Source organism: Vanessa atalanta, chromosome 29 (genome assembly GCF_905147765.1).
Source record: "Vanessa atalanta chromosome 29, ilVanAtal1.2, whole genome shotgun sequence".
Taxonomy (NCBI): domain Eukaryota; kingdom Metazoa; phylum Arthropoda; class Insecta; order Lepidoptera; family Nymphalidae; genus Vanessa; species Vanessa atalanta.
The window spans coordinates 3645603-3670274 of record NC_061899.1 but is presented as its reverse complement, the minus strand read 5'-3'; the positions used below and the strand labels follow the sequence as shown (position 1 = coordinate 3670274).

The 24672-nt window shown below is 32.7% G+C and overlaps 3 protein-coding genes across 3 annotated transcripts in view; 2 read left to right on the top strand and 1 right to left on the bottom strand.

Moving 5' to 3' along the window:
- Positions 1 to 3513: 3513 nt before the first annotated feature.
- Positions 3514 to 5659, bottom strand: LOC125074972 (ubiquitin-fold modifier-conjugating enzyme 1). Its single transcript, XM_047686462.1, has 4 exons — positions 5426 to 5659; positions 4875 to 5006; positions 4168 to 4335; positions 3514 to 3661 (listed from the first exon to the last, which is right to left on the bottom strand). Exons 1-4 carry the CDS (start codon positions 5546 to 5548, stop codon positions 3575 to 3577), a joined length of 510 nt encoding a protein of 169 aa, XP_047542418.1. The 5' UTR covers positions 5549 to 5659; the 3' UTR covers positions 3514 to 3574.
- A 438-nt stretch (positions 5660 to 6097) lies between these two features.
- Positions 6098 to 11946, top strand: LOC125074970 (BLOC-1-related complex subunit 5). The gene is made up of 8 exons (XM_047686460.1): positions 6098 to 6248; positions 6339 to 6439; positions 7291 to 7401; positions 8076 to 8242; positions 8576 to 8651; positions 9402 to 9514; positions 10416 to 10550; positions 11434 to 11946. The coding sequence occupies exons 2-8, from the start codon at positions 6346 to 6348 to the stop codon at positions 11518 to 11520; spliced, it is 783 nt and encodes a 260-aa protein (XP_047542416.1). The 5' UTR covers positions 6098 to 6248; positions 6339 to 6345; the 3' UTR covers positions 11521 to 11946.
- Positions 11947 to 19144: 7198 nt separating this feature from the next.
- The window catches only part of LOC125074965 (fatty acyl-CoA reductase 1), a 29728-nt gene continuing 24200 nt past the window's right edge, over positions 19145 to 24672 (top strand). Inside the window, exon 1 of the mRNA XM_047686452.1 lies at positions 19145 to 19234. The gene's annotated coding sequence lies outside the window, so the exon portion shown is untranslated. The remainder of the gene's footprint in view (positions 19235 to 24672) is intronic.

Genomic DNA, 24672 nt, shown 5'->3' with positions numbered 1-24672 from the left:
AATATTAATTTACTACTACTTCAGGTTTTTATAGTGCCTTTTCTAATCTCTATTAAATTAATACTTGTTGATGTCGGTTAATTTATGTTTAAGGAAGAAAATAACATTATCTATAACATAAAAATTACACTTTGAACAGTTAACACTTACCGATGGGGCCGCCTGTCAATAGATTACCGAAATTTAGTATGTTAATAAAAAAGTAAGTGGATGATGTCGTGCTGATAGATTCAGTGACGACAGCCAATTTCAAGGGAGATCAGTCGACTTAGAGGAAATTATCATTGTGCATAAGTATGTGCACAAACACTGGTAAACTTACATATATTCTCATATAAATCTAACGGGACGGCAAATTCAACACGAACAAAAAAAGTTCAGGCACAGTATCAAAGACTTCATATGTTGTCCAAAGCTCTTCCAATTTCCATACTAAGGGCTGTTACTGATTTTTTGACAGAAAAACCCAATAACTTTTTAAGGGTCCGACCTGGGTTTTGCAACCAGAACCTCAGGATCTATGGCCTTATATCAGGATCTAGTTACTAGACCAACGAGGCAATCACGGTGTCAAATAATTTTAATGGTGCGATGTTCCCAGAAGCGTGATAACACGACATTGTGGCATTATGGATCCCAGTCCTGGAAATCTAGTTTATTGGTGCCACAATGATGATAGTAATAATCACCGGAAAGCAGTTAATGGATGTTTCAACAACACAGCTAGAATGACATGATCGGAGAGAACTCAGGCGCATCGCTAATTGGTTTACGTGCTTATCATGTTACCGAGACCGTTACGCTACCAGCACCTTAATTTAGGGCTGCTATTTATAATTTCTACACAGTAAATTATAGTAAGCTTAAGCCGGGTTTTAAATGTCTGAGTCTGCACCGTTAAGCTATTTAAAATAGAAATAGAAAAATAATACAACACGAATATTGAAATGCAAACATCAGACGTGATTTGATAATTCAGAAAAAACTTACTGAAGCGGCGTCCTGAAAGTAAATTCACATTATGCATCTTTTTAACCGAGATAATTTATTAATTTATATTTATTTAATTTAAAATATGTTTGAGGACTGACATAGATACAGCTTATATACATTGGACACGTAAAATAAATTAATAACCAATCCAATGCGTCAAAAGTTTGGAAATTAAGATTTTTTGTCTCTTGTGCTTGAAATTACAATGACTTCTTCACTCGTCAAACCGGAATAAAACAATACAAAGCAATGCTTTTAAGCAGTAGAATAAGTGATGCGTGTATTGTACTCATAAAAAACCCTAACACTAAAATAAAATGAATGACGAAATATCAAATGATAAATTGAGCCTGAGAATAATTGGCCTCCTGGTAATATAGATTGAATTCATTTTTATTATGTCTATTCGGCTGTAAAGTAATTGGCAGATATTAATCCAGGTAGGCCTGTCTAAATCTCCAGCACAGCTAAATTTTACATGTAATTATGATAATAATCTAGAAAATACTCACTGCAGGCGTTTCCTAAAAAAATATTAATAACACTTAGTAAGGAATAGTTGGCTAAGGAAAAATGGTAAAATGAGTTTGATAACAGTTGATATCCTGTGCAGAAGTCATGCTAAGAAAAAACATGCTGCTTATGTCTTGCTAGACGAATTCTGCTACAAAGGTATTTCAACAGTGAATAGAGGCAAGAGTTAAGATGCAGACCCAACGGATTCAGGTATTTTATACGGTTATGAAATTGTGCCAATTTCCAGACAGAGTATTTTCTTCTGAGAATTTCTCAACAGAAAAACCCAATAACTTTGTTATGGCCCTAACCAGAGCTCTAGCCCAGAACCTCGGGTGCTACACCCTTTTAAATATCCATGACAACATATCAGGCAGTCAAGGAACCAATATTTTGATGATTATAAATACTCACAGCAGGGGTGTCCTGTAAAATGCATTAACTATATTTAATATGCAGAATTACGCAACAAGACAATATTGAAAGGGAAAAGTAGGATATAAGTTTGTTTAATTTAATTTTCCTGCTCTGTTAATTTGGAAACTTTATTACCTCCCTCCACACGAAATACTCCCGTCACAGGTAATATATAACTAAACCCGAAAATAGTCCAATGCTGGACTAGGACCTTTTCTTATTTCGAAGTATTTTCTTTTTAAATAGTAAGTCATCGATTGTAAATAATTATTGATGTTGTTAAAAAGTAACTAGTTTAAATGCACAGTTACCTATCGAGTAATTTTTATAAAGCAAAGTATGATTTTGTCCACTATAACAGTGTAACCGCACGGAACCACTCGGCTTGTACAGTAGCATGTTGGCATTCAGATAAATGAGATCGAAGAAGAAAGATTATATAGTTGTAGGACTCAAATAGTGCTCATGCGTGCTTAAACATAATTATAGATGTTGTTAAATTAAGTATATTATTATAACATATGCTTACCTCTGGCTGTAAATAATTGTATCTTCGTTAAAATATGTTCAACACACAAAATATTCTCTTATAAGTACAAATTGTAATGAGTAATGTGAAGTGAGCTGTTTGAAGTGAGTAGAGTAGAGACGACGAGACGGTGGGGGAAGAGGTAAGGACTTAGCGCCGACCCTTGGTGCAACCCTACAGCCACAATGAACTGGTCGGTGTTGCCGGCAGACGATCGGACGTAGGTACAGGATACATAGCATAGAACGTGTATTTATATTATATTATTATTATTATTTAGATTATAATACTTACAAATGGATATGTATCTCCGAATGACAAATAATGAATAAATATGACAACAATTACTGAAAGTAACATTCTGTTTAGCATATTATGTAAATTCAGCGACGAATATAAATAATACGAATGGAAAATTGTTAACTTTTACGATATAATAAAATTGCAATACTTTAAATTGAGTATTATGTTTCGTTTAGTTATTATCTTAAACTTTTCCCGCAAAAATATTGTTGCATTTAGTAATAAACTCGATTGGCCATCGGTTTTTGGATTAAAAATTGTTCACTTGGTGTTCAATTATAGGCTAACTCATCATTGAGCATGATGAGTTAGCCTATAATTGTGATATACTTAATATATACTATACATATTAGCTAATGCAACAATTTAAAAAAAAATTTTTTAATAAGATAGTTATATATTAATATTGTGATGGCTTCCTATTTAAAAAAAAAAAAACATTAAAAAAAAAAATCCCACAGTACCATAAATAAAATATTTAGGTATAAAAAATGGTCTAGAATTTTCTCTCCAGTCGAAGCTATCTTTCTTGGGACTATGCTTTTCAGATATTTTATTTACTCTATCGCTTCCGTAACAATTGTATAAGCTGTGAAGTACTGTCGACTTAATATTTTTTTCGACGTTCGATCCAGAGATGGTTTCAATCAAGCAAACTATATTTTCAGAAACACAATAGGAATGCGCTTATAATTTAACAAAAATATATTAATTTAAAAAATAGAACAAAAGGGTTGCCATTAAAAATAACAACAAAACACATATATCAATTTATTTTATAAAACAATATATTTACAAACTTCGTACAAAATATTTTTACTTCGCTTCATCAGACTTCTCCTGGTATTTGACGACGCCTCTTTCGATTAATTCAGGAACTTCAACGGCTAGCCATGGACCAAGCTAGAAAAGACAACAACAATGTAATGATATATTTGGGCATAAAATATAATATGGCAATTGAACGATATTCGCCGCAACGAGCAGACGTGTTGTCGAGCGCAACTTAGGTAAGATGTGTTAAAAAGGGGTATGCATCCCTCGATTGTGTTTGATCTACAGAATGGGGGGAGATACGACAGAATACGGAAGGCTGAGAACCAGGAGCTTTAGTGTAGCTTGGGAGAGGCTTATCTCCAGCAGTGGATGACGACGAAAACTATCAATTGTAAATTCAACTCGTATGATGTTTCTTGACATGTACAGGAAAGATGAACCTTGTTAGCTCCAAGAAGCCAAAGGATCGAGAACAAGACTGGGGGGCCAAAATTTATCTGATTGTTACACACCATTTTTTTTTAAATAATTAAATTTAACTCAAATCCAAAAGAATTAAAAGTACTTTTGAATACAAACTTTTGAATACCTACACGAAGGCCTAGAAGATTTAAAATTAAAGACATACTTACACCCAAAGCCATTGCATGAGCTATACCGAATTTGGGTACATTTCTTGCCCATAGTGGTTTAAAGTGGTCAGTTAAACATATTTTGCCTCCTCTGTACATTTTAGCAGTTTTCCCATCGAGACCGGGTAGAGCAAGTTCTGGTGCTGTCGTTGGATAAGTAACGGGTATCTGAAATATACACACACACATATACTATAAATATATTCCAATACATTTTATTGAACTTTTAAACAGATGAGAATAATACTTTAGACACCTGAACTCCGGCATTTTACCTGAATCAGCATTAGATATTAAAATAATATAGAAATACTTGGTGGTACGGCTCTGTGCAAGCCCATTTATGTAGATATCGCCAACTCCCAATATATTATATTGCCAAACAAGAATAGTTAGTGTTGTTATATAACTACATGCACAAGGGAGATAACATCTAAGTTAGATGGTTGCCAATGGATGATGCAAGGAATGGTTAATAATTCTTGGAGCAATCACTAATAATTAGTATTTTTATGTTCCAGTTAAGGCAAAGGAACACATCATCTTAGTTTCCAAATGTGAAGACACGTTATAACTGCAAGAGTTAATATTTTTTACAACACAAATATCTATGTCGGCAATGACTACTTAGCATGTACTGATCCAAATACTAATTTAATATAAAAAAAAAAAAACTTAAGTACAAGAAGCTTGTAAGAAATACTCACATCAAATTCCAAGTCAAATTCATACTTCAGTAGGTTGTGGACATACCAACATTTACCGAACCACTTTGTTCCGGTTTTATCGGATTCCAATCTGAACCAGTCATTATCAGCTTCTTTATTATTTTGTACATACTGAAAACAAAATGTTTTCTTGAATATGTAAATGGAAAATTGTAAAGAATTTATTTCTTGTGGCAGATACAGAATTTATCGAATTATAAATTATTAATTCATATATCTATTATTTTCCATATAAAACATTTTCTTCACAATTATTATATTTTTTTCAATGAAATCCATATTCGTAATATATTGATCAAATAAAATGGCAATTATAAAGTTATTATATAAAGGCTACTACTGATATCGGAGTAAAATAGCATGGAATTTTAAGTTCTCCACTTTCTATTTCGTAACAACAATATCATTCGAAAGTAGAATACTTCAAAGTGGATATAAAAACATTTAAAATACCTAAAAGTTAGTGATCATGTCAATGACGGTTATATTCTTTAATATTTTAATTCAGTAACAGTTTTAGTAATTATTACCTTTATTAATGCCTGGTATTCCTCTTTCAAACGGGTAGGCCATAATTCCTTGTCTCTGGGTCCTGCTTTAGTTTTTAACAAAGGTATGCTGCTTAGTGTTTTTCTAGTACCTTCATCTACCATTTTTGTGAGTTTGAGAATTTGTCATAGAATATATTAATTTTAATTGTTGAAATAATGGAATGTCTGCGTAAGCAAGTGTTTCTTTTTAAAACAAGGAAATGTCAAAATTAAATGTCATAATGCAACTGACAACATATACTATGTGACACGTGTCACTTTTATATTATCGTCTACTGACATCAAACTGTAAGACCAAGGCAGTTGATACGAATATTAATAATCGCAAGAAAATATTTTTTACAAAGCAAAATATTTTAATATACAAGTAATTAATAATAATATAAAAAAAATCTATTGAAATTTTAAATACAAGCGTAATTAAACTATAAAGATTTAACATATTAGATTTTATATAACACAATGACTTTAAAAGTCAAATATTACCAAAAAAAAAGTAGGTAGATATTTTAATAGTAATTAATTAATTATTTTGGGGGATTTACAAGGAATAGTTAAAAGATAATTTACTTTGGACACTTGTGGCAGCATTGCCGCAACAACAAAGCATAGAGTAATACATATGGGGTGTCAGCCTCAGCTCGAGTTCAGTCAGTATGACAGTAAACTTATTTTATTGATTGTGATCAATCATCAAATAAAAAATGAGATGATTTGGGGGAAATAATTTAACTTTAGTTTAGTTAACTTTAACCAAATATCCCAAAATTTCATCGAAATAGTTTGAATTAACATTAGAAGGGAGTGTTCAGAAAAAAAATACAAAAAACACGATCATAACTACTTTTGTTATGACATATAAAACAAATTAAAAACATTATTTTTGTGTAAGATTAAATATGGGTTCCGAACAATCAATGCCTCCAAAAAAGCAGCCGCAAAGGGCTCCACCAGTACGCAGAGGACATACGATAGCAACTTCTAATTTTCCAGGTTATACGGTTTTACTAATATCAAAATATGTTCTATTTATATTTTTGTACCTTGGATTTCAGAAGCCGCAAATGTGACAAATTAAAAAAAAAACGCAAAAGAAAATCTTATTAAATTCAAAATTATTTCATTTTATTAAATAGATAATTGTATGTTTAATATAAACAATTATATATAAAGACAAACAATAATATTAAAAATTATATAATTTAACTTTTAGCATTTTTTTATAGTATAAAATATTAATAAATTTAAAGTGCTCATACATTTTTTTATATGATGAGGCAAAGGAACATTGTCATAAAGCTAGCAAAATCAAGCAATCAACCTAGACTTAAACTTCTTATATTATTGTGTTTATATTATGTTACTGTATGTTTTATCTATGAGAGCTGTGTTTGCCCTGTGTATACAAGACATGAATCTTAACCAATGATTCTGAGTTCAATAATGGATTTCCACTGAAATTATTTGCTTAAGTTATGCTTAGAATTTTTTTCATGCTTGGCAGTGAAGGAAATCATAGTGAGGAAACCTGCTGATGGTCAAGGTGAAAATTCCATGCATATCCACCAATCAGCATTAGAGCAGTGGTAGAGTTAGCTCCAAACCTTCTCGTCAAAATGTAGAGTAGACCTTTGCCCAGCAATGGGATATTAATGTCTTATCAGTAGGAATGTTCTAAAAAAATGATTTTTAGAATAAAAAAAAAATTTAGATTGTAATTTTTTTTTTATTTTATGATCAAAATGGATTCACAAGACATTATGCACATGTGAAAGTATAATGAATTTATTGAAAAAAATCACAAACATAATTATTACCTGAATATGCCATCGTTCTGTTTATAGATACAAGGAGACCTGAACCATCACCAAGTGGGAACAACTCTCCCGGAGCCAGTATGTGCTCCGATTCGGAACTGCCGTATATATCTTATACTGTGGATAGACCTATTGGAGGTACAGTAGAACGTAATTTAAAATTTCTTTCCTTAAAGGCCGGTAGCCCCTTGTGTTGCAGATGTTTGTGGGCAGTGGAAGTCACTTTTCATCGAGTGAGCTATAAATATATCTATTGATACCTGAGTACTACTACTCAAGTACATTGAAGTGATATTGCATTTCTTTTATGAAGTAGAGTTATCTAATTAGCCATTTTAATTAAGGTGGTCACTCACTGGAAGCATTTACCTTTTTTGTAACAGTTCAGATTCGTGCATTAAATAAGTGAGAGGAACTGGGCAGTGCAACCTCGAAAATTTATAGTCAAAATACAAAGACATTACACTGACGTGATCAACTATATCTCGAGCTTTTGAATAATTATGGGTTCTTGTAAAACTTGTGTATTGTACGATATGACGTTGATATTTAGAACTTTGGAAATAAAATTAAAGTGGTTATAAGTGGTTTAGCGACATTTTGTCGTATTATAAAGATCTATGAATCTTGAAATGTTTGTTATATACAAAGCTGAGCTATTATCGAAATGAATAGAATTCTGATTAGAATATCTTAAACTAAGGTTTCTCCTTTTAGTACTCCTTCGAACGGGTTATAAAATATATTTTAAACTTCGTCTTCCCAACTCCGTGGTCTAATTGCATAATACATTATAGTAATTCAACTATTAGATTCACCCAAAAATTCGGCGAAAACGCAACGATCCGACAGTAAAAAGTCTCTTCTCCAACGGAGGCAGTTGAGCTTGCAAGCGAGGAGGAACAAAAGAGCTCGAGACATCGTCGTCGTTAAGCCAGCGACGGACACGCAGTTGGACGAAGATATCAGGAGATTACAGGTAATAAAAAAAAAAAAAATCACAGCGTCATTAGCGCAGTGGTTTACATACTGCCCAGAGATGTAAAAAGTCGCAGGATCGATCCTAACCCCTTGGCTTATTGTCGTTGCCCCACTCTTAACACAAGTGATAAGATTTAAAGGAGGGGTAAATAGGAATATTAGTAATTCCCTAATTAATTTGGGGCACTGCTAATATTAATTAAAAATATATATATCACGAATAAGATCTAATATAATTTGCTACCAATAAACATTTAATATTCATCGAAAAAAAGTTAATCCATCTTTAATCAGTTTTGGAGTCTTTTAAATGCAAAACTTCTTCCTTCAGGAAATACCAACGTTTCTGCCGATTATGCGAGGGACGCTCGGCTTACCGGGTGCAAAGGATCCTGAAGTGCTTGAAGGTCAGTTAATGACATAATCTACGTTAAAGCCAGATGAGCTTAGCTTGCTACCGCTGTATTTTTCTTTGGCTGTTTTCGTCCAGCTTGTTACGAAAGGCGTTTAAAGCGCTTCAGCGCTTAAGTTTAGCATGGAAGTGGATTTGATTTTATATTGCACTAAATTTAGCGATGGTATCGATTTTTGTTTCACGATTTTTTGTTTATTGTTAGAGTTGCGGCACGCTAAGCGCTTATCCTCGATCTATCTCGATCTGACATGCCCATTTGTCTGAGTTAATTTGGTATTCAAATCGAAAAGGAAATAAATATGTGTAGTAACAGCATTTAAATGTCCGACTGATGGGCTAAGGCCTTCACTGCCTTTTGAGGAGCAGGTTGTTGGACCATGTGTCTTCAATACTAGTTGGTAGATACCCATTTGGCAGAATTTTCTTGAAAATTTCACATGTTCTTCTTCACCGCCGATTTCGAAGTGTATTATGAACACAAATTAAGTACATAAAAACACTTAATCAATCATCGGTTAAGATGCACGCGTTCTAACCACCGGCCAATTGGGGCATCTCGGTTCAAGAGATCATTATACAAATGGTAAATTCGTGGATGACATTTCTTTATTATATTGAAAATTGCGAACTATTATAAAATTGAATAAACCCGCTGAGTTTCTTTCGCCAGCACTTTTTTGGGTGTTTTCTTCTCTACGTTGACTAAATATATCAGAATTTCTTATTTTATTTAATTTTCCAGGTCTAGATCCCAGACCGTGGGTCAGGATGACTACGCGAATCCAGGCGCACTTATCCGCTTGCGCTCAGCCGCTGGCTGCCGAGGAGATTCATTTAGCAAACAAGATTAAGGAGGTGATACTTTTCATGTTAAATTCTGACTAAATTCTATACTGCTCGAGTTATTTAAAGATATTCTTGGTGGTAGGGTTTAGTGCAAGCAATTCTACCGCCAAGCTAGTTAGTTATTTTTGCGGTGTTCCGGTTTGAAGGGTGAATGAGCCAGTGTAACTACGGCTATAGGCACAAGGAACGTAACATCTTAGTTCCAAAGGTTGGTGGTGCATTGGTGATGTAAGGAATGGTTAATATTTCTTACAGCGCCATTGTCTATGGATGATGACCGCTTACCATCAGGTGGCTCATTAGCCCGCACGCAAGCCTATATAATAAAAAAAAAAGTAAGAATACCAATTTTTATGCTCACTCCCAGTATTAAACGTTTACAAGCCCCTTATCACTGTAGCAATATCCCGTTTTGATTTATGTTAAAATACAAAGTATATTAGTCAAAACTGGATGTAGATAATTAACAGTTATTCAAATCAAATCAATTCTACTGATAATATTTCTAATACAACTAAAGAAACAGCCTGTAAGTTTCCCACTGCTGGGCTAAGGCCTCGTCTCCCTTTGAGGAGTAGTTTTGGTGCTTATTCCACCACGCTGCTCCACTGCGGTTTGATAGATACTCATGTGGCAGAATTTCGTTGAAATTTTCATTCATCGCCGAGGATAAAATTAATTATATACACAATTTAAGTATATATACACAAATATGAAAGTTTAGTGGTGCTTGTCTAGGTTTGAACCCGCAATCATCTCGGGTCATATCGGCTATAATACATAAAAACAATAAAATCACATTATATATGCTAGCAATTATATGTTGAGTCCATATGATATATGATTAATTAATAAGTTAGCTTTTATGTCCCCTAATTTTAATATGTGTGATGTTTTATGGAATTGACAGGCAGATTCGGAAATCACCCGTCTCTATTCGATAACGGTGGAGAAACAGAGATGCAACGCGCGTCACGCTGAGAGGCTGTCGCGGGTGAGGGAGGTATCACATCAGCTATCGAGGTGCAATTCGTTGCTGAACCAGGTAATACACCGCTTTCATTTTCAACTGTAGTCTGTTTCAATGGAAGGAGTACCGATAGACAAATCTTGGATTTTTATAATGTTTTTTTATGTTATCGGTAGGCGGACGAGCAAATGGGCCACCTGATGGTAAGTGGTCTCCACCGCCCATAGACAATGGCGCTGTAGGAAATATTAACCAATGCGCCACCAACCTTGGGAACTAAGATGTTATGTCCCTTGTGCCTGCAGTTCCACTGGCTCACTCACCCTTCAAACCGGAACACAACAATACTGAGTACTGCTGTTTGGCGGTAGAAAATCTGATGAGTGGGTGGTACCTACCCTAAATTATTTCGCCGATTCGACTCTTTGAGATTGTTTATCTGTATTTGTAAAATAACGTGTCTTGACTGACTGATTGAATCATCATCGCCGAGCGTGAACTATAAAAGTTAGGGCAAATTTGGTGATTAGGGTGATTTTAATGAGAAGGCGATCACTGAGGAAGGAATTTTGGAATTTCTATCCCTAAAGGGGGTGAAATATGGGTTGACAGTTTGTAAGGAAGTCCGTCATTTTTGAAGTTAGAAAGATGAAACTTTATTTTAGGGCTACTGATTATAAATGGGTAGATATGTATTTTAGCGTTTATGGATATTCTTCTCCTAACGGTTGCACAAAATGTTTTACACAAAGAGGGCTTAAATTAAAGTAAAATTTTAAATTAATCAAATTCCAAGTGAGCAAAGCCGCAGGCTACAGCTACAGTATACTTTTATTGTAATTCACCGCTAGATGGCGTTGCATGTTACATCATACATATATTTTCATGATAACCGGTACTTATTAAATATAATATTCAAAAATATGGGTCGCAAATTAATAATTCCTTTTTTTTGCAGACCCTACAAGATATAGAAGAATTGAACCAGTTGTTACCGGAGAATAAGAGATTGGAGCCGTTTGTATGGAACGAACAAAAAGTTTGAAATAAATAATTTAATAGTTGAGAATTATTGTAAATATTTGCTAGGATTTGAATTATTAAGTATTATGATTTTATTAATTGATGAGTTTTGATGTTCAAACGTCGTATAACACTCGTAATATTAGAACAGGATGGAACCTTGTATAAGTGAAGCGCTTTGTATTGAAAAGTGTTACCAATAAAAAATGTTCGAGATATGCAGATTCGTAAATGCTTTCCCAAAATGGTGTAAATAGTATCGCGTGTATCGGAATATCTTATTAGGGAGTCGGTTTTCAATTTCAGAAGTGAGATGACGTGAGCGTTAACAGAATAACACTGATGCCTATTTTTTTTAACGTTCAGTACTCGTATAAATTGATGCCGTAAGAATTATCAACCATTCCTTATAACATCAATTTGTCACTGACCTTGAGAACTGTGTTATGTCCCCTCACTCACCCAACAATACTGGGTATTGCTGTTTAGTATTAAATTATGTTATGAGCTGGTAGTCTACCTGGATGAGATTACACTAAGCGCTGGCACCAAGTAAAATATTAACGGCTTTACTTAAAGCCTTTGTTTAGTGGGTGCATAGTTAATCGGGAATCTCTCTCTTTTTATCACAATTGGTTTGTCATTCGAGAGAAGGAGACAACACTGTTTCATTCGAGAGGTACTGCTTATTAAATACTATTAAAACTGAAATCTTAATATATTAAATTATATATGAACGTACATTTTATTTAAGACAATTAAATAAATGTTTATAAACTGATGAATTGTTTTATTTATATAAAAATGTGGCTTTCACGGGGTTGTATAATATTAAAATGTGACTGTGTGATAAAATATGTCGAGATGGCCCAGTGGTTAGAACGCGTGCATCTTAACCGATGATTACGGGTTCAAACCCAGGCCGGCACCACTGAATTTTCATGTGCTTAAATTGTGTTTATAATTCATCTCGTGCTCGGCGGTGAGGGAAAACACCGTGAGGAAACCTGCATGTATATAATTTCAACAAAATTTACCAACCAGCATTGGAGCAGCGTGGTGGAATATGCCGCCGCGTCAACTGGTCAGTCTCATCCCGATGCGTTCAATATTTTCAATTCATTAACAAATAAAGAAAATAAAATATTACTACAAGTATTTAAAACGGATATATATCATGTTTTTTATTTTAATATCGAGCTCGACCAAACAAAAATGAAAAAACCATGGCAAATATCCTGTTTTAAATAAATGTAGTAATAAAAAAAACCATGTTAATTTAAAATCTTATATAAAAAAATATCGTTTTCTTTTTTGGTACGACAGAATTTGTTGAGAACTTCTTTTATCGGTTGATTCCCTAACTCTGCAACGGCTGACTGTACCTGAATATACAATGCTATCACTCTGGATATAGAAGAACTCCTGCGATTATTTTCCTTTGAGAAGACCCTGAGTTTTTCCCGAGAAATCTTTTTGTTTACTTGTTAAAAGTATTGAAATCCCCTGAGGATAAAATTTGCAAAATTTTAGTAGTCCTTGAGGTAGTAAGTTTTAAGTTCTTGCCGCATATAGCATTTGTTTTGAATGAATACACTTTACATTTTTGAACACTTTTGGTTAATGGTTAAGGTCTAAGTATTCTAGAGCGCCTGTAAGATTGATTTTTGATAGTACGCATGCTATCCCAATCTTTCTAGAACAATGTGTCCACGAAATTTGAGTTACTAACGTGAACCGGTCCTGCCAAGTCGGAAGATAAAATCGTCGACTGAATGAATATCTTTTAACCTCGAGCTATCAGTAATCCAGATAAACTCTGGAAATTTCAAATTCAAGACGATCTGAATCCAAGATGTTAACTCATTCATTTATTTATTTATAATACAAAACTGTATACACATCATTACAGGACATGGTTGTCCTAATTCGATATTACAGCACGTTTAATAATAATATTTAAAATAAGTCTTTACGTTATATATGATATAGTCCAAGTGGCTGTAGTTGTGAGTTCAATTAGGCTGCAACAAAACAAATCTACCCTGACGTCTATGAACATTAGGGTGTTCCTTATACGACCAAAAATATATATTTTTTTTAAATTTCGAAATGAATACCCTCTATTTTTTTTATAAATGCTAAAACATACTCAAATATGAGATTTCTTTTTTAGCATGATCGCAACCCGTGCCGACTAGGCCACAAAGTTTATTAAAAGTCGTTGATTTTCCAGATAGTTTTGTCTGCTATAAAACTAACATAAGTACAAAAAATGAAGAATAAGAATTGAATTAAAATATGATAAACATTATTATTTATTTAAAAACATAAAATAATAATATTCAGCCAGGGGTAAATGATCTTTAATGTAGTTTTTTGCAGTCTGCATACAAACTAAATGTTCTGTCAATATATTCCATCGATGAGTAGAGCCCGAAAAAAAGTTGTACACTTTCTGAACAATTTCAAAAAACTTTGTTGCCTCCGATACACACCCAGCAGCATGTACACCTACTAAGTTTAGTGAATGTCCCGCACATAGTACAAATGTGGCAAATTCACATTTCTCATTGATTCTGCTTGTAGACTAATAATAAATATAAATAATAATAATAATAAATAATTCCCCGACATATTTGAAGCATTGTCGGAGCTTTGTCCTCTGCAATCTTTTATGGGAATATCATGGTTATCTAAAAAAATCAAGATGGTTTCCGCTAAATACCCAGATTTATGCTCTATGATAGGTATACATTTCAGAAACCTTTCAACAGGAACACTGTCATTCACGTATCGAATTATAAAAGTAAGCTGGTCAACATGAGACAGATCGTTCGTACTGTTAACGCTAATGGAAAAATATTTTGCTAATTTAACCTCATTTATAATTTTTTTTAGAACCTGTTGTCCCATTACGTCAATAAACTCATTACAAATGTTCGCCGATAAATAAGAAATGTTAACTTTTCCAGGATTCCAAAATTTTTTTAAGTGTTCTTCTATAAATAGATCAAATTCAATCAATAATTCCACACATCCCAAATCATTTCCATTATTAGGAGATCCAAGGATTTCATTGACATCGTGAAACGAAAGCTCTCTTGATGCCAAAAATTTTACAGAAGCTACAATCCGTTTAACTTTTTGATGTTGAGATAATAAGTCAACATCTACTCCGCTACCGACCGCTTTACTTCGTGCCAGATAAGTCATCATAAATTACCTACGTGCAGGGCTAATTTCATGTGCTAAAATTATGTGATTAATGTGCTTCCAATCATTACATCCACTCGGAGAGCATTGATTTACATCAGAAGGGTGAAACAAGGAGCATGAAAAACAAAATACAGACTTTTTGGATGGCGAGTACAACAACCATTTTCTTTCGATGCTTTCATTGTTCAATTTGCGATTAAATAAGGCTTTGTTGAAATACCTAGTTAGTAATTTATGACCTCTTTGTAGGTAGACAAGTTTACGGGAGCAAGACAGACTATTTTAAAAAGATATAATATTTGAGTTTTAAAATATTTAATTATAATTAAAATTGACACGACCGAACAGAGGTTTATGCTCTAGTCGAATGTTGTTCCCTTTTTACAAAATCGTTTCCCAAGACATATGATCCCAAAGCATAGAATGACACAATGACTTACATTCTGCAGATTAAGCATTCACTTCTATTGTCTTCATGCTTTGAGCTAACATAACTAGGTTCTGGATGTATCGGAAAAGTCAGAATATTTATTTTGAAAATATGCAGATCTCTTAAGAATAAACATTTCGCGATATTTTTCTGTATAATTTTCATGAAAACAATCGGCGAGATCGTGTGATATTTCTTCCGGGCTGGAAAACTGTTGTCGTTCTAGTGACACAGTTGTCGCTATTTGTGAAATCACCGAGCTTGTTGCTCTTTTGTTGAAAATTGTTGAAGAACGCGAGGGTTCAGAAAGTACCGTATTTTGTGAATGACACGACTCATCATGTGGAAGATTTTTGGTTTGTTTACTACTTACAGAAGTTTCTCTTCTTCTGATATACAGCTTTTTTCCTTTTTTCAGATCCACTAGTGACCGTTTCGAAATTTTATATTATAATTCAGCAGGTATATTTTAACATCGAAAACTCAGTCAGTCAGTCGTCGAAAGCACATGAAAATTCAGTCGTGCCTGCCTGGGCTTGAACCCGAAATCATCGGTTAAGATGCAAGCGTTCTAACCACTGGGCCATCTTGGCTTGGCTCGGGTTTTACTCCAAAATACACACTTATTTGTTAAGTACGAAACGAAACGACACACGATATTTGACAAAATATTGTTTTTATGTAAAATATACGGAAGTAATTTTAAATAAAGTCTTACTTTATTATCAATTGAGACTTTGTCTTCAAGTCTAGTCTTATATAAGTCTAGTATAAATTAATTTAAAAAAGGCCACGTGAACAGGAGTTCTCGAAAAAAAAATAATAATTCTATCAGATCACCAATTCCATTGTTTTATTAAAGCTCATTGTAAATAAATCAAATATGTAGATATTATTAGCATTATATAATTTCGTTTTTCTATGTAATTTTTCAATTAAATTAATTGGTTAATTCAAACTTGGAGCTTCATCCTTCGCTTTGGTCGCTTACTGTACTGATGATTTCAAATGTCAAAATTCGAAATTAGTGCGTGCTTAGTATACCGTTGAATTGTATTTTTAAATTTATCTAAGCATGCTGAAATCCGAAAACCTAATTTTTGGGCAAGAGTAGAATAGCTTCACTATGATAAAAGCTAACGTATTGTTGTTAAGATTCGATTTCTTCGAATTATAAAAGATTTTTGGTGATAAATATTGGTTATCGTTTGGTAATCTGGCAGGAACTAGAGACTTTTTATTTGATCTCAGCGGGGCGATCGCGGGGCCCTGTGCCCATTGGCCATTTTGAAAGAGGGGCCTGCTGATGTCCAAACCCTAAAATGCGAGCAAAGCTATCGGCGACCGCTAGTATCTATAAAATAAATATTAAAATACTTTAATCAAGTGCACTCATACTAACAATATCGTTGTTTATGTTAATTATGTAAGATTCATTTAAAGTTACCACAGGTTAAAAATGTAGATTTTACAGAGAAGAAATAAGGAATATCTTACGAATAATGTATAGTTTTATGCAACCTTTATATAACGCACCTCAATAAACCGAATTTCTCGATTTAACAAATTCTTCGTAATCACCTTGAATCGTCTACAAGAGTCAATGTAAAATATCCCTTTACATTACGAACATTTTTTGCGAGCAACCTTTTTATAAAAAAATTCCAACTATTAAGAAAAAGTATAAATACCTACCTCAAATTTGTCAACCCAAAACCTTAAAGTCACCACCAAAGATTTTTGTTACCTACCTAATTGTTTTCAAATAGAAAATATTTACAGTAACTTGACAAAAAATGTGTTATCATTTATTAGTAGAAGTTTTAACAAGATAAGTACGCAATGTTGAGGTGAGTAAAACTGTTTTTTCACCTATTTATAACGAATTTTAGAACAACCTAACCTCAACAAAACAAACCAATTTAACGAATTACTTGATATAACGAATATTTACTTGTTCCCTTTCGATTTGTTATATCGAGGTTGCTCTGTATCACGAAAGGCTCTACAGCATACAACAGTGTGCAACATGCTTAAATAAAAAAAGAAAGAAAACTAAACTATGCTCATAAAAAGAAAAGTAATAACTATGTCCCTCTGCCGTGCAAGGCCAATATTAAGAAACGCGAAAGTCAATATCTGTTACCTCATCACAACTAAACCAAAGTACCAATTGCAATGAAATTCAACAAAGATATACCCTAACCCTGTATAAAGACACTTGAATAACAGGATAAATGTTAACAAAATTATTTGCTTGTATTTTTGCTTTTAAAATGATAGCAGTTTACTTTACAACGTGAAGTTGACGTTTATAGTAACTGTTCCCGTCTTTAGTCGTAGTAAAAGTTGTAAGCCTTACTTAAGGAGAGAACTATTAAACACAAAAGGAGGCAATTGAGATCGACCTACTTTCTGAGTTTACACATAACTATAAAAATCTATAGGTACTGATATATTTCGAGTTTCTTGCCGTTTCCTCTCGCTGGAAGCTGCTTTCCGAAATGGTGGTAGTATTTAAATATCGAAGATTCAAAAATGCTTCATTGTGAAGTTTACTTGAATAAAATTGATTTCATTTGATTTGATGTTATAAAAGTTAACAAAGCGTGCACAGTCAGCGTTATCAACGTAACTACAGGTTTATTAAAACACAATTAAAAAAATGACTGGTTTCGTACTTGAGAAAAAAAATTAAACTATGTTCATAAGTTTTTATTAAATAAAAAATATGTTTTCGTTAAACCAGTAGAATTTATTATTGTTGTATTATCATCGTCCTTGTCATTTTAGTTTCGGCACATTCTAGTGATTCGAGTGCAGTAGGAAGCCGAAGTAAAAGTCTGCCATTTATTCTATACTAAATATTCTAACTAAATATTGTAATAATTGCATCTGGTCGTTTTTATTTAAATTATGAACACACAAAAAACACACAAATTAAAAATGATATAATTACACTAGAGAACTAGATAGGTTCTCTAGTGTAAATAAATGTTTAATTGTGTAAATATTTACAGTTACGTAAAATTGTGTAAAAATGTTTAGAATAAAAATTCAACACATTTTTCTAATGCACGTTAGTGACAAAAATGCATCCGACCCATGCAGGTTTCCTCACGATATTGTCCTTCACCGTTGTACGATACGATACAATATCGATTAACATGAAAACGCACTTGAAAATTCAGTGAAGCTTGTCCGCAATTTTAAGCCAAGATTCCCATGTTTTAACCACTAAGCCAAATCGGTGTGAATCGAAAGGAGTGAAAAGGGTTATGTAAAAGACATCACATCATAGATTTGCAAACTTTTTTTTGACATACTGTAATGTAACCAGTTTTGATATCGTTGTGTTTCGGTTTAAAGGAAGAATGAGATAGTGTAACTACACTACAGGCTCAAGGGATAACATCTTAGTTCCCAAGGTTAGCGATGATTAATATTCCTTATAATGCCAGTGTCGAGCCGAGATGGCCCAGTGGTTAGAACGCGTGCAAATTAACCTATGATTTCGGGTTCAAACCCAGGCAGGCACCACTGAATTTTAATGTGCTTAATTTGTGTTTATAATTCATCTCGTGCTCGGCGGTGAAGGAAAACATCGTGAGGAAACCTGCATGTGTCTAATTTCAACGAAATTCTGTCACATGTGTATTCCACCAACCCGCATTGGAGCAGCGTGGTGGAATATGCTCCAAACCTTCTCCTCAAACCATCAGGTGACCCACTTTGCCAGTGTATGATATCGTAATAAAAAAAAATGCTAAAGACAAAAAAAATAGTATGTCTTTTATTACGTAAACTCTTTCTTATAGTTTTCTTTAAGGTTGTTCAGTAAAAATTAACCTGATTTTTTTTTAATTAGACCAAGTTAACTCATATACCAATGGATTTAGACTCGAAATAGTATCCGTCGTACAAAATTATTCCACTTCTAGATCGGTTAAACCGAGTTCTGTTTCTTAATGCATTGCAAGCAATTGCGTTAGACCTAGGCTCCGTCTTTCGTAAACACATCGTCAGTACACATTTTTCCGACGTCGAGTCGAAACGTTCCTTTAGATTTTCCTCGTTTGATAAACCGGTAAGTTTACAATTTTTTTTTATTTGTACGACATATAACAGGCAACAATACTAATGATAAATTCTATAATTTTCGACCTTAAATAAAATCGGATACTTAGGTGACTTTAAATGACTTCTTACATTGAAATAAAGAAAATCCTTTTTTTTTTAAATTCATACTTTATGAAAATGTCTTTTGACGTAATTTTTTTTTTTAATTATAACATATGAATAATTCAATTATAATTTTTTCCCTGCTTATCTAATAATGTAATCAGACAATAATTATGAACGCTGTCAGGCGATTATATATTTATTGATTGTTGTAAACTTTGCCTTTTTAATACGTATATCATTGTTGTGTTGTGTGTTGAATATTTGGACATATTCTTTATTAAATATACGTTTAACAATTTGAGATATATTATATTAAGTAGTAACTTAACATTATTATTTATTAATAATAAAACCTACTGTGTTTAGAAAAGCGTTTACAAATTAATAAACGAATATCGTCTTTTGTAACAATTGCAAAATAAATTACAAAGATATTTTATCTTTGTGAAACGCCATTAAATATAAACAGTAATTTTGAAAATTGAATATTTTTTGGAACTCTAAATAGTTCATTTTTAATTATTTAATACTCATTACGAATAATCAAGTTTATTTATTTATTTATTTAATTAATTCACGAATCTCCAACGAAAGATACACACTAAATAAATATTATTAAAATTAAACAATGTAAGTGTTACGAGTTGTGTGCTTCAATTACAGGAGACCACAGCATGCACTAAATATTAATTCAAATAAAATTAAGATAAAAAGTGAAAAAAATATACGTAACAGTAAAAACCAACTTAATTCACTGTATAGTTTAAGTATGTCAGTCAGGATAAGTGTTTATTAATTGTTTTCATTTTACAAAATGTACATTCTATAATAGTTGATTTAGTAGATATAATTGTGGACTAAGAATAGAAAACTATAAATAATTCTAACCATTCAACATATTTGCAAGGTGATTTCGAATTATTAATAAATCTGTCAAATGAAATTTTATCAAACGATACTAATATCAAAGATGTCACCTGTCTCTGAAACGTTTTATGTTAAATTTAAAGATAATTGTACAATTGTAATACTTATTATTATTATTTATTTATATTTTGATTGATTTGTCAAACGTAGTATATTTTTTACACTAACACAATTGCGTGTACCTCTTAAATTCGACTGGCAAATATTTCAGAAGCGATTGCTTATTTTGCAATTAACATTAGTGAAATCTTAAACAACTATACTTATAAACCACTAAATGAATGACGAAAACATTTCACGAATTAAGAAATGAGATAATGCAAAATGGGTAATTTTTCTTTGGCATATAACAGTGAAGTTAATAGTTATACTCGACGAGTAACTACTGAGTTTCTTGCCGGTTCTTCTTGGTAGAATATACGTTCCGAATCGGTAGTAACTTTACATTAATTCAACTTTCAAGAGCCTACTTGAATTAATAATATTTTGATTTTACCAAGGTATTTTTAAAGCCACTTAAAAGAAAAAAAATAACTTAAGAATTTCAATGTTTTTAGTAAATAATATGAAATTCACGCTTGTCACCTCGATAGTCTGATTTTGTGATTGAAACTGCTTGCTACTTAAATATACTTGATATTTAAATCTTCTCCGAATTACTCTTTATCTTCTAGTATAAGTTTCACGTATATTGGCTTTGTAGTTAATTCACTTTTGCAATACAAAGACAGCGTCTGAACAACAACTCTATATTAAAAATGAGAAAGTAACTCTGTCTCTCTCTTCTCTCTCTGTTTGTTACGAATCCACCCACCGATAAAACCGATTTAAATTAAATTTAGAACAGAGTAAGCTTATACCCCAAGATAAGACACAGGTTGCTTTTTTTAATTCATCCTTCGAGGGGTTAAAATGGGATGAAGGTTTGAGTACTAAGTTTTCTAAAAATGCGGTTGAAGCCGCGGTTTCAACTAGTTTGATACAGATGTTTATTATGGTAGGAAACTCGTTCACTGATATATTCTAGTAGCTTCTATAAGACCTTTGTAATAATTGTACTACAAGTTTATCGAGAGTAAAGTACATAGTTTTATCATAATATGCTTAGCAAATTCAAGATCCAAATAGGCACGACTTACGTTATTACTAAACAGAATCGTCCATAGGATATTTAACTAACCCCTGTATGTGTATAAATTTATGTTGTTTTAGGTAGCTGTTTGCTATTTATAATATACATCGATATTGTGGGACCGTTCACCATCAAAGTTAGCATATAAGTTTTTTTTTTAGTAAAGTAAACTGATAGACTGGAAATGTCCCACTTCTGGGCTATAGCCTCATTTTCTCTTGAGATTGTATTTGTAGTATGCATTTTGTTTGGTAGAATAACTGCGTCAAAACGTGTAAGTCCCCCATCGACTACGTTCTGAGCCGAGATGCGATCTCATAGGAGACCCTCAGGACGAACGTCTCTCTCGAGCCCGAAAGGCCTCAAGTCTGGAAGGCTGAGTCTAGTACTCGTACAGCCAGTACCAGGCCAGTAGGGTAACAGCACCATTACAAACATCACACAAAAAACACGTGCAAGATTTTTATTAGAAACACAAATGAAGGACATTAAAAGTCAATGTTTACCTGGAAATCCTCCGCCATGTTAACAATAAAGATCATGTTTTGCATTCACGGATCCATCGTACAGATATTTTCGTAAGCAAACCAAATAAATTGCGTTGAAAACTTGCAATAGTTACGTATGAATCACGTGATCATACGTGATCAACATTGCGGAGACCATTTCGAATTTTATAGATGTATCATGATTTATACATTCATTTTTAAGTAAATTAGTTAATCTAATATAAATAAATAAATAAAAAAACAGTATTTATTTATGGAGCCCACTCGTTGGCTGTATATTTTTTAACTTTTACTAAAAAAGGATTTGAAAAAAAAAAAAACGTAAATCAACGATAACTGCTATTTTACGTACTAATATATACTATATTATTATATGAAGATTAAAAAAAAACCCGCTGAGTTTCTTACGCTGTTCTGAGTTCAGGGTATTTTCTTTTCCGACCCGGTTATAGTGCTTTATCTGACAATCAATAAGTAAGTTTCTATATTTTATAAATGGATTTGATTTAAATCGAAATACTTATTTCGTTTGCACGCTAATCTCAATTAAACCTATTTACAGAGTTTATACATTATCAAAGTCCGACTAAGACAAAAGGGCCGGGTCTATATTTTATGAACAGGAAAATTTTTGAGCGCTTTCACCTCTAAGCGAGAATTTTAGTGTTCGCCTCAGCAGTTCACCGTTTCATTTCTCTCGATGTATGTATCTATTAACCATTTTGCATTGTAAGCCAGTTGAAGGCAGGCATGTAGGCTGGCTGTCAAAGTCAAAGTCAAAATCTTTAATTAGACTAAAACTAGCTTGTTGATTTTTTAAAAATCACTTGATTTTTAAACCGGTTCGGAAATGAACGCCTCGGACCTGAGAAGAACTGGCGAAAAAAATTTTTTTCAATATCCATAAAAACCGACTATCTATCAGACGATTGAAATTAAACGTGAAAAATCATTAGTTATTTAAAATTTAACACAAAAACGTTTTCTGGGATCCTGTTGTAAAAGCGTAATTATTGTCTCCCAAAAGAATTATTAACCCTGTGGGTACTAGTAGGTACGAGCTAATTTCTGTTTATAGAGCTATTGTTAAGAGTACGTACGTCACAATTTCTGATAAAATCTTTAAATATGTTCCTATGTACTCTTCGACTATATGACTCCTGCACTATACAACGCCATGACCTACGGATAACGTGAAACCACGCAGAGCAATTTGTAGTTATATTTTATATTTAATGGCTTGTCCTCCTGTCACACAGCGACATCCCATTGGCCCGATTTTCAGGGTTCCGATGAAGAATCGGAAAACCTTTGATGATGATTCGTGTCTATCTGTTGCTTGTCATACCTCAAATTATCATTTATTTGAATAGGTACTCATATTGAATAAGGTAACCATATCAAATATTAAATAGATAGGTTGGTGGTACCAACCGAGACATGTACAGAGCTTTAACAGTAAGTAAATCACTACCACCATTATTAGGTAGATAGTAACACTCTTTTATAAGCGATAATATCTATGGGTAGTGACATACCACCAGGTAGCTAAGCACACGCCCCTATCTATGCTATAAAAACATTTTAAGAATAATATTAGTATTCTGTCTGTTACCTCTAAACGCTTCAAAATCAAAATATACTTTATTCAAGTAGGCTTTGACAAGCACTTTCGAATCGACATTTAACAAACTATTTAAAGTAAAGCTACAATCGGAATGAAGATTCTACCGAGAAGAACCGGCAAGAAACTCAGTAGTTACTCTTTTTCAACATCTAAAAATACAGTCGTGTTAGGTAAACACAATTATATATGTATGTTATGTCTCCTGCCTGAAAATCAACAAGCATTAACTCTACGCTTTTTTATCATCAACATAATCTTGTATCCAATATTATGCACTCTTTACCAACGTATTTTTTTACAATTGACTTAAACCTTTGTAACCTTAAGCTTTAGCTTAAGGTTTCAGCGGTTTTCCGCTGAACCCATTTAATTTCAATTTTTTATGACAATAGTTCGAATCTCAGAAAAAGGTCGTAGATTTTTTATAATTCACCCCTAGAAGGCGTAAAACCGAGGTGACGTTTTGTGTGTTATAGGTAAAGTTTTATAAATTCACGGGTTAAACCGCTGCTTTACTACTACTAATACTTTGGCCACTAATTTTACTTACTTTATAGTTTACTTTAGAAAACAAAACATAGATACAGCCAAAATAGATGTAGCATACAATTTTGGCGACCTTATTGCTACATAGCGATCTCTTCCAGACAATCAATGGTGTATATAACTCATAATGTATAAGATTACGGAATAATAAATAAAATGACGTGAATCTATAACTAAAACCAATAAATAAATGTCGATATTAATAAATAAATTATATTATTATTACAAGTGTACAATATAATATAAAATAAGTGTACAATAATTAATTCTATAATAATACTCAAATAAAATGAAATTAAAATATATAGTCGTAGCATAGTCAAGATGATACTATCGTTACACATATATACATATATATTCAGATATAGTACAAATCGTGACGTTAAATGTACGTGATACGAATTGGTTTCCTGTTAAGACAATAGTTAGTTGTCTAGTACGATTCAAAGTATCATTCGTTGTTCGTTTCAAGTGCAAACTTTAGTTTTTATTTACTAACTGCTATGAAATTTAGTCTTAAGATATTTGAGATATTTTTTCTTAAATAATGTACCGTGTGCAAAAAGGAGGACCTCTGGAGGAGGATGAGAACCGGTGAA